Source organism: Panicum virgatum, chromosome 5N (assembly GCF_016808335.1).
Source record: "Panicum virgatum strain AP13 chromosome 5N, P.virgatum_v5, whole genome shotgun sequence".
Taxonomy (NCBI): domain Eukaryota; kingdom Viridiplantae; phylum Streptophyta; class Magnoliopsida; order Poales; family Poaceae; genus Panicum; species Panicum virgatum.
This window is the reverse complement of record NC_053149.1, coordinates 65,576,791-65,587,638: the sequence shown is the minus strand read 5'-3', so window position 1 is coordinate 65,587,638 and position 10,848 is coordinate 65,576,791. Positions and strand designations below refer to the sequence as shown.

Sequence of the window (10,848 nt, the reverse complement as noted above, 5' to 3'; positions counted from 1 at the left end):
ATGCGGGGTCAGGATAATCTGTTGAACATACGCTACGGGCCAGAACTGGGAGAAATAGGAATAAGAAAAAACTGGGGGCAATGATTCCGTTAGCTGAGATGTCGCCGGCTTGTGATGTAGCCGTCAAGGGCTTGGCGTCAACGATGACAGCCCAAGACAACACCGGTTCAGATAAATTCGGAGCAACATTGATAAGGAAGATACATGCAGATGCAGAAATGCACAAACAAGATTGAATTGTCCTAAAAGAAAAGAGATTGAATTGCACAATTTGCACCGGAGTCCCCAAAAATGCCAGTATTCATATCATCTGGACGACTCAAGTTTAATGGCCGACTGCTACTGCACACTCCAACGTCCGTACATCACGAGCAGATCCCGAGCCCGTGAGCCAGATGCTACGGTAAATGGGGCACTAAGCTGGAGGTTTCGTCTCACTGCATCCACAGCCGCGCACTTTGAACCTGGTGGTATCACTGTGGGGAGGCTCATTTGTGTCCCCCAACAGTGAGGAAACGACAAGCCATCTTTCCGACCTAGAATTTATGCATAGTTTTATATCATAGTAATTGGCTAATCCAGGAAGTTCATGACGCGACGCAACATGAAGTGGGGGCAATGCAGGAGCTCTATTCAGTATTTCAGTGCGATCTGATATACATAACAGAAGAGGATGCCAATTCAGAACAGTGCCATGTGCATCGGATCTCCATGCGCCATTGGCAGTTCGTTCGTGGTTCTCGATCAAACAGTTCAACAGATCCTAGTGTACGATGCATTTTCTTGCGCGGATGATCAGTATCAATCACTATCCTTAACTGTCACCTTTCATCAGGACTCAGCTTTGGGTCACTGTTCAGCAACACCTTTCAAGTTTCAGCAAAGCGAAAGCTCGCAGAGCCATAACCTACATCTAGGTAGGATTTTTTTTTTCAAATCCAAGTTAACATAGCATGCTGCGCAGCAAGCACTACAATTTATAATTTTTTGATAAGCGCACTTGTAGTGGAACCTGGAGTGCATAACAGAGGTAGCTCCCTAAGAACAGTCTGCTTCGACAGCAAGTGTTTTGGTGACTCCAGGGCATAAATCTTTCCCGAAGCCCCCATCTGAGAGGGAGACTGCACAGCTATTGGTGTTCAAACAGGCCTGCCAAGAATAACACTAAAACTGTTCAGTAAAAGTACAAAGCTTGATGTCGACAAAAGTAATGCGTGGGTATTTCTTAGAAAAGCAATCGTATGTGGATCTCTATGCAGTCATTATTGATAAAAAAAATATCGGACAACTCATATGAACCTCATGGTTACTTCATTGATCCAAGTCCACATGCATCAACACATCTCAAAAAGTCAGAGCTGATGGTCCATCCGTCGCTCCTCTGATTCGAAGATCAGATTCATGTGCGCATTTGTGTCAGGAATCGAGAACAGCATTGCAAGAATTTTACCTTCTCAACAACAGATAAGGAGTTCGGGTGGTGGCAGCTTCCCTTTTGGTACGATCTGCATGTTCCACTGGGGTTTCCCAAGCTTGCGAACTTTACTGAAGATATATTTTTGCCATTGGGGCAAGACAGCTGCACTTTGGCTGCTGTTGTGGCGTCATTTGTGGTACTTTTATCCCAGGACTCCGCGTCTATGGAGGGATAGTGCTCTGACACAAAGGAGCACACGCTTGACACGACTCTTCTGGAGAATGTGATCTTCGTAGGATCCCCACCCTTCTCCTCGAAAACTACAAGGGTGTTCCCAGACGGATGAAACCATGACCTTGGGACATGATACCTGGACCAAGCAAGCAGATGTGAAATACAAGATAATACAAGAATAAGTAAAATTACTGCTCTGAACTTTCCCAAATTCCGTTGCATTACCATCTCTGAGTTGGCTGTCCACAACCTGTCCTGCATTTGTTTGGATCAAATGTTCCCCTGTAGTTACAGCTGGGAGTGCACCTATTATCAGTGGAACTAGTCCTGGGCCAATACCTCCCAATGGCATTTCCATTCAACCAAGCCAGGCCTTTCCCCATAGACAGCATGTCTATCCCAACTGGGTCATCTCCTTGGGGAACATCAACATTTACCTAGAAGGTTGTTTCATTAGTAAATGTAGGAGGTTGTGGAGAAGTTCATCTCGAGAATGAAAATTGTAGAAGCTTACCTTGTACCATGTCAAAGGTTGGTTCTTCGGTGGCTCGGATTGTGGTACCCACCGTTTGTTACTTCTCTGATCGGGCTTGAACAAACTATAATATTCCCCTTCCAATCCAATCTATAAATATATGAACAAAGTAAAAACATGCATTTTCATCTCAATTTCAGTACGTATCAGAACGAAAAAAAAACTATCATACTTTGTAAACAAATATGGTTAAATTATATCAAATAGTCATGTAATTTCATATTGAATTCTTGAATATAAATTTGGTCCCAAAAATGAAGAAAATTGGTAACAGTACCTTGTACGTCCAATTATTTGAAGACAAGTCTACAACTCCATTTTTCAAACCAGAGATGCTCACATTTGTAAAGCCTGCTCCTATCCATTCATATGAGGGTCCTGCATTCTTACAGAGTGCATAAAGTGCCAATCAGTATGGAAATTTTTTATCAAATAAGATGTATGTTTATCCTTTTTTCTCTCAGGAGTGTATCTCACTACATTTGCATGGACAAAGAATAACAATGTGTAAAGAATTTTCACACAGATAATTCAAAGATAATCATGCTTAGTAGCAAGTGCTTACTTGTAAACCAACGGTCATACTCAGAAGGGCAAGATCATTCTTCCCAGTCCTCAAGTTGATAGGCAATCCCACAGTGAAACTTGATTGTGAGCCATTGCCATATGCACTACCTGGAGGAAAGAGATATCCACGACTATAATGATGGAGGAGCTAATAATTAGAAGAGAACTGTGAAAGTAACAAACTACTAGTTTCTAAGAGTCAAAGGCACCACAGAAGATCTATGGTTCAGCAGTGATCAGCAATGCTGGTAGAAACGTGAATTGTATGGATACTTCGAAGATTCATGCGGGCTGAATAGGAACTATGAAAACCTTCCAGGAAAAACGCACTCAAAGTTTCATGTTATAGATTTTTCATTAGAAAGCAAGAATAAAGAACAAACCTATAAGCTCATTATTCAGGAAAGCATGGACTCCATGGCCTTTGGAGTCAATATTAAGAACAGCTTGGGTCCCTTTCGAGGAGTAACTTCCATCCACACTAAAACTGCAGGTGACATAAAAAAAACGGACTGTCACGAGTTAAATTAGAAAAACGGACTGCAGGTGACAGCATCGTTCGGAGCAAAATCAACTCATAGCCCATAGGATGAATGGATACTAAGGTTTCCCCTGTCTACTTAATACCTGTGTATTCATTGACTGTGCAATAAGCTTACATGAAGGGTCTGAAGTAAACAAACCTTGTTGTATACCATAGGTAGTCAGTGGTGTCCTTTGTAGTATTAATATGGTCCACAAATCCATTTCGGATGAAGTTATTTTTACCCCAAATCCCAGTTGTCTCTCTGAAAATGCTCCAACGATCAGGTTTTGCCGCTTGCAAACTTTCTGGAACCATCACCACCATCGAAGTTTGAGATTGCACCTAAAGATCACCAATCATCAGGAATTAAAAAGCTTAAGGCCTTATTTATTGTTATAAAAAATCATAACTACAGTGTTTCTTCATAAACTCACTACCGTTCAAGTAACTATTACTAATTTAGAGTAATTGTGACTGATGTACTTTTGTCTCCAATTACTATATATTAGTAATAGTTACTTGAACGGTAGCGAGTTTATGAAGAGTAAGTGTAAGAATATGAACAGATGTGTGTGGGTGTGAGAGATAAATAAAGATAAAGAATTTTGATTAACTGTCTCCTAAAACTACTTACCCATGTAGAAACACGGGGAGATGTACTAGTGTAAATAACAAGAATCGGATACTCGGATACTCATTATTTATTTGCCTGAGAAGAGCATTATCCATTTTGTCTAACTAGGCTAAATCTGTTCCTACTCTGAAAAGCAAGCGGTACTAAGAACGTCGAGTACCTTAGCAGTGTTGAACACCACATTCTTGCAGTCAGGAAGGATACTAACTGACCAAGCAGGAAGATCATATTGCCTGTTACGGAAAGTGACGACTTTGTCCTTGTCTGAATCAATGTTCGCCAGAAATGCAACACAACCTCCAGACTGATCAGTGTAAATATCAGCCTGTAAATAAAGATTGACTATTAATTTCAAAAGTCAGTAGGACTAGAACATTGCGCGGCGTTGCCGTGCAGGAATATGCCCTCCAGTTCAGGTTTATTTTAAGAAATTGAACTGCAAAAAGTTCGGGGGGTTTTCGTAAAATTAGTAGACTACGGGGGTTATTTGGTAAATTTGGCGTCGACGGAGTACCGGTCAATTACTGAAAAGTTCAAGGGGTTTTTCGTAAAATTGATGGACTTCATACTTATTTTAACAAAGTCTAGGGTTTTTTTTACAAAATTCACGGAGTACGGCACGATTACTAAAAGTTCAGGTTTTTTTGTAAAGTAAGGTTCCACAAAGTCCGAGGGGTTTTCCGTTAAATTGATGGACTCCGTATTCATTTTAACAAAGTTCGGGGGTTTTTTTACAAAATTTACGTCCCTATCTATTCCTGGCCGTCGGATCGCGATCCGACGTCCGTTATTTTTTTAGCTGACGGAGTACCGGTCGATTACTGAAAAGTTCAAGGGGTTTTTCATAAAATTGATGGACTTCATAATTATTTTAATAAAGTCCAGGGTTTTTTTACAAAATTCACGGAGTACGACACGATTATTAAAAGTTCAGGGTTTTTTTTTAAAGTAAGGTTCCACAAAGTCCGAGGGGTTTTCCGTTAAATTGATGGACTCCGTATTCATTTTAACAAAGTTCGGGGTTTTTTTTGCAAAATTTACGTCCCTACCTATTTCTGACCGTCGGATTGCGATCCGACGGCCGTTATTTTTTTAACTGACGTGGACGTCGTTCCTGGCCGCGAGTACGACCGGGTTTCAGTCTTTAAAAGATTACCAAAATGCGGGACTTGGGGGTAAAAGTGAATGTCAGTATGCTGTAACACTTAGGCTGAATCCCAGTATGCTGACATTAGACAGATGACTTCATAGCCATCTAATATAGCAGCATTAATCAAGTAAATATTAAATGCAATGACATTAGATATTATGAAGTCAGAAATGCTGAGCTTATAGGATATGTAACTGAGTTAAACATGTTGCATTTTACTCCACGACAATAAAGGTTACCTCTTGTTTAGGCCCCAGGGAAACAAAAGACGTGTTTCCACACAGCAAGGTATGCTCACACAATTTTATAGATTTGTGAAGCTCCTTCAGATGTGCCCACTTTGGAAATCTCCTAAGACCTGGGTTTGAGATCAATTAACTATGTTAAGATGGCGTACACCTTAAGATCATTGATGGGATTTATAGTTGCAATAGAGCAAAACCGTATTCATCAATTGGTGCATCATAGTCGTAGCTAGTTGTAATGAATGGACCCCCAGTAGTGCGACCGAAGTTCGTTCCACCATGGTACTTCAAAAGGATAGCAGAAACTTGATCAACTTTCGGTAAGGATAGCAGTTTTCAGTGTTTACCAGGTAGATGTACTGAATAATTATGATTTCACTATTTCAGATGCTCGAGTCTTGACCATGTCTAACAGAAAACAGTGCTTTTGGCAACTTGGAATATGAAATGCACCGGTATAAAAATCTTTATCAGGTTAGAATATGAGTAGTGCAAAGGCATTACCACATAGTAATTCTGAACACTACCACCTTTCTCAAAAAAACGTGCAACGGCAAATGCAACATCTTCAGGTGGTCTGTGGGGATTACTTTCACCAAACGTCTGGAACCTACTCAAAAATTGAAAGAGATAAATAGTAACCAGATCGTTTTACTTCAATTTTGAGAATGAAGGAGAAACAAAAGAAATGTGTTATCAACAACACAAGATATTTGTTGCTAATAAAAATATGCAAATTAGTATTACCATCCTGGCCAGTTCTCAGTCCAAAATTTTGGCTTGGTAGGCGAATTTGGCTGGAAGTTATCACAGTAGAATGAATTGCAGGTGTTTATCTGCAAATATCAATTTGCATGCATGAATGGATCTGCCAAAAAACAATTCCGGTAATGCATAGCATAGGAAATAGTTAATTCTATCAAAAAGTAGTATAAAGAACACGCACGAGCGCTGCATTGAATCATATAGTAATGAAGAAAACAACTGTGGTAGTGTTCGCCTGTAGTTCCAGGGACCACAGAAATTTTATGTACCAATAGTTATCTGCCATTCAGCTTCCTTTGTGTACTGCAATGTTGCTCAATTTTAGGGGGGGAAATCAGGAGCGTGTCATCAAACTTATTTTTAAATTTTAATGTAGAAATATGGCAGTAGTGTGAATCGAGGTTGCAAAAAAATATTGCGATTTGAGCAACAGTATGGTTAACTCAATTCACGTTTAACTGTTAATACAACAGTCGGGCATTGGATGACAAAACTAACCACAGGATCGGGAGCATCAGGCTGCTGGCACATTATCCAAGGGACACCGGTGTTCTGAGCAAGCGCCATACTAGCTGCCCACATTGCGTATGCCTTGCCGGCAGTTCCATAATACTGCTCAAGATAACCCCCATATTCATTTTCAATCTGTAATGTACAAATACAAATTCCAGCAAGCCTGTCAGTTGCAAAAACATAAAAACAGGATATAAAATCCTAGATCAACTCTCATGGCCTGAGCTAGGCTTGTCAGGTACAAAAACATCAAAACAGAATATAAAATACTAGATCAACTCTCATGACCTGAGCTAGGATAATATTCCCTCCCTGCGAAGCAAAGAGCTGCTCTTTCTTCATCATATTCACGATGTACGTCGTGAAGCTCTGCATATGGCTCTGCATCCAGAGAAATCACTACAGTTAAACACCAAACTGAAACAACTACCCCAGAAACACAGTGAAATCCACAGGTCGACCGCACCTTGAATGGTTCATTGTTCGTACGGAAAACCGTTCCTGGCACGTAATGCAACCACACCGGCACGCCTCTGAAACTCCATCCACGATACGCATATTAAACACCAGGAAAACCAAAACGGTGTAGTGGAGCCAATCGTGGTTGTGAACAAAGGAAGCTGACCCAAAGTTCCACTCGGCGGCGACGAACGGCCCAATGCGCAGGATCAAAAGCAGGCCGGCGTCCCTGACGACCTTCACGAACCGTACCAGGTCGAACCTATCCTCGAAGTAGTACTGCAATCCAGCAAAATTCACCACAGAGAAACCCCACATTGTTCAGAAGTAAAAATAACTGCAGAGCAACAGTTGATTTCGAAGCGGCGCGCGAACCTGGCCTGGGGCGATCTCATGGCCGTTCCAGAAGACGTAGGTCTCGATGCAGTCGGCGCCGCCGTCCTTGGCCTCGGCCACCAGCTTGGGCCACATCTGCGGGCACGGGTGCCGCCGCAAAGTTAGTGCTGCTGCAGTGCTGCTAATGCTACAATGAGTGCGCACGCGTCGAAGCTTGGCGTAGAGGCCTAGAGGGGCAGCGCCGAGCATACCTCGGGGACGCTGCGGGGGTAGTGGATGGAGGTGGAGATGACGAGGCGGCGGCGGCCGTCGATGATGAGGGAGCGGTGGTCGTACGTCACGTTGGAGGCGGCGCCGAACGACGGCAGCAGCAGCAACAGCAGGAGGCACGGAAGGGCGGCGAACGAGGCCGCGGCGGCGGCCATGGTCGGAGCTGAGTTTGTACGGAGCACGGTGGTGGCCGTCTGGCGGAGGAGGTGGTGGTATTAATAGCGGTACGCGGCGGCGTGGAGCGAGAGCGAAGTGTGGTGGCCGAGGGCGACTGGGCGAGGACGGACAGGGGAACGCCGCGGCGGGGGGAGTGTTTCGGTGGGGGACAGCGATGCGCGAGGCAGAGCAGAATTATTGCATGGGACGAGGGTTTTGGGGGCTTGCCGTGCCGTGGGATTGGTTGCGGCACCGGCGCTCCCGGTGTGCCGTGCCCGCCGTGCGCCGCGGCGTGAACTGCCAACCAACCCCGACCCGCCGGCGCCGTTCCGCCAAAGGGAGACGGGTAATAGAAACGTGTGCTCCATCCCACGATGCCGACGCGGATGGCGTCCAGCAGAGCAACCGGCAGCCGACCTTGTCCGAGTACGACGAGTTGGCCGGCCGGCGGGCCTGCTGCCGCCGGTTCGCGGCGGCGGGATCCCACGATCCTGGTTGGTGGTGGCGGAACGGCCGATGCAGCGGGCGCAGGAAAAAGTCGGGGCACGGCCGGGGCCGGCCGGCCATAGGCATCGCGCTTGGATTGGACGCGCGCAGCGGATTTGGGGCATGGGTGAGGCAGCGACACGGCGCAGGGAACAGGCGTGGAGCGACTCGGCGTCGCGGCGCATGTGACCTTGGTCTGGGCTGGTCAGGGCAGGCGGAATCGCATAAATAAAGTGGTTTTGGGCGAGCCCTTCCGTTTTATTGGGCCGGAAGTGCCAAATCGAATTTGGGCTGTATATATTTGGTCGCGGAAGCAACTTAGATTATGTACATAAAAAACTTGCGGACGCAAAAGCAACCAGAGAGGCTGATTCTAATTTTCATAATTCAACATTCGTTCTTCATTGTACCTGTATAATCCTGAAAATTCTTGCAACAAAATGATTGGATACATTTTTAGCCATCATATATCATTAAAATTAAAAGTGCTGAATTGAAAAATATTGTGCAGTTCTTTCTCTATCTGTTTTACTCAAATTATCAAATATGTTAGATCTTACATATCGCTTTTATCTAGATTTAATTTATCCACCAATTATCAATAAATAGTTATTTCTTGTTAGACTAATCTGTTTATTCTAGCTTTCTCCCTCCGTTCCAAATTATAAGTCGTTTGACTTTTTTATCTCAAGTTTGACTACTCATCTTATTCAAAAATTTATTCAAATTATCACTTCTTTTTGTTGTGACTTTCTTTATCAATTTTTTTAAGAATGACTTAAATTTGACTATATTTGCGCAAATTTTCTAAATAAGATAAGTGGTCAAACTTGGGGTAAAAAAAAATCAAACGCCCTGCAATTTGAAACAAGGGAGTATTTTAGCTTTTATCACAATTATTCAATTTGGATTTATCGCATCTATAGGCTTCTAGCGTGATTTCATCATCATAGCTGATTGGGTCTAGATCTAGGTGTTATTTCCAGACATTGTTAAGTAATTAGCATTGTCTGAGTTGGCTGTTCCTTAGCCGATTGCTTCGTCTACTCATATCGGCTCCCTAGCCAATATCTCTGGGGGAACGATTTGGCTCGCCAGCTGGTACCTTCCAGTATTTAATGTTTCCTTCCCTTGTCAATTGCATGTCAAATTAACTAGAATGTCAAGCACCTACACAACATCAAGCGGATTCTATACTACGGAGTGAAGCAGATCTCCCAGATTCTAGCGTGTGGTTGCACAGAGATCCGTTTGATTAATTTTTGCGTAACAAAATTGACAATTAAGATTTGTTTAAGTGGCAAAATAAAAACTTCATTAAATAATTAGATGAACGAAACTAAAACAAAAACTAGAAAATGTAGCTAAGGAACAAATAAAAAAGGTTGGCAAGGATCAATTAAATGATTATTTGATCCAGCAAATATTGAAGCTTAAATGCTTTGTTCCATATGAACAGATGCATATATGTTGCCAGGAACAATTAATTGGTTAAAGTTGGAAGGGAACATATTAGTTGGAACAAAGTATATTAGGAACATAAATAAATCATTTGTTGTGAAGGAACAAAAATCAAATAATGTAGCAAAAAGGAACGCTTAAATATATCGAGTGTCCTTCCTTGATTTTAGATGAGGCTTGGATCTGTAGGATTAATTTTTAGTCCGGTGGATGTTTGAATGTTAATCAGGGACTAATTAGTAGATATGAAGTAACTATAAAACTAATTGTATAAATTGAAATTAATTCATGAGATGAATCTATTAAATCTAATTAATTAATCTTTATGGCACTAGCACAACATAATCATATCATGTACTAATTAGGTTTAATGGATTCATCTCATGAATTAGCATTCATTTATACAATTTTAATTAGACAATAACTAAATATTAGTCCTATGGATCCAGACAGCTCCATAGAAAGATCATTCCAGGTCTGTTCTCATCGAGAAGATGAGCTACATAAACTACTGATTTCTGCTATTCAAATATTGAACATCCTGTTAGATGAGGGAGGGCATTTTTCGTAGTGATTAGGGACACGCATTAGCACCACTTTTAATAAGCCGTGAGTCATCATACGGCTATATGACATCATAAGAAGCTGCTAAGCAGAAGAGTATCAGTACCTCTTGCTCTCTCCGTTCCAAATTATAGATAATTTTAAATTTTCTTTATTTAGAAATCAGGAGGTGCCTCCTACCTTTTTTCTATATGTAGCAGAGATGGATAAGTACAAAGAACTTTTGCAAACCTTGAAGCTAAAAGAAAGAAAAGAAAAAGATACTTTGTCAAAGTTTATATATCATCTTTTACATATTTGAATCTACTCCAATCAATACGTGTATGTACCTACAGTAATGTTCGATGGACAAGTGAGCTATGCTGGCACCAATTCATACAGCGGGTTTGATTGGGGCGTACGTCTGCGTGCGTACACGATCTTGTCAAGAACGTTTGTAATCCTTCGAACTCATCAATAAAGCTCTCTTTTATCCGAAAAAAAATTGATTACACCTAGATCCAGTACCCTAGATCGTGGTCCAACTTTTA

At 42.1% G+C, this 10,848-nt stretch overlaps 1 protein-coding gene across 2 annotated transcripts; it reads right to left on the bottom strand.

Moving 5' to 3' along the window:
• Nucleotides 1-610: 610 nt before the first annotated feature.
• Nucleotides 611-7,969, bottom strand: LOC120675170 (beta-galactosidase 3-like). Of its 2 annotated transcripts, XM_039956270.1 has the most exons (19): nt 7,633-7,966; nt 7,421-7,516; nt 7,212-7,324; nt 7,053-7,119; nt 6,875-6,967; nt 6,572-6,718; nt 6,056-6,144; nt 5,813-5,918; nt 5,506-5,593; nt 5,303-5,421; nt 4,074-4,238; nt 3,437-3,621; nt 3,137-3,240; nt 2,752-2,861; nt 2,464-2,571; nt 2,166-2,276; nt 1,877-2,088; nt 1,451-1,787; nt 611-1,149 (listed from the first exon to the last, which is right to left on the bottom strand). In XM_039956270.1, exons 1-19 carry the CDS (start codon nt 7,804-7,806, stop codon nt 1,039-1,041), a joined length of 2,535 nt encoding a protein of 844 aa, XP_039812204.1. In that variant the 5' UTR covers nt 7,807-7,966; the 3' UTR covers nt 611-1,038. The 2 variants fall into 2 exon arrangements, 1 of the variants encoding a protein (XP_039812204.1); XR_005675235.1 differs by lacking the exons at nt 611-1,149; nt 1,451-1,787; nt 1,877-2,088 and having other exon boundaries at nt 2,464-2,564; nt 7,633-7,969.
• Nucleotides 7,970-10,848: the final 2,879 nt, after the last annotated feature.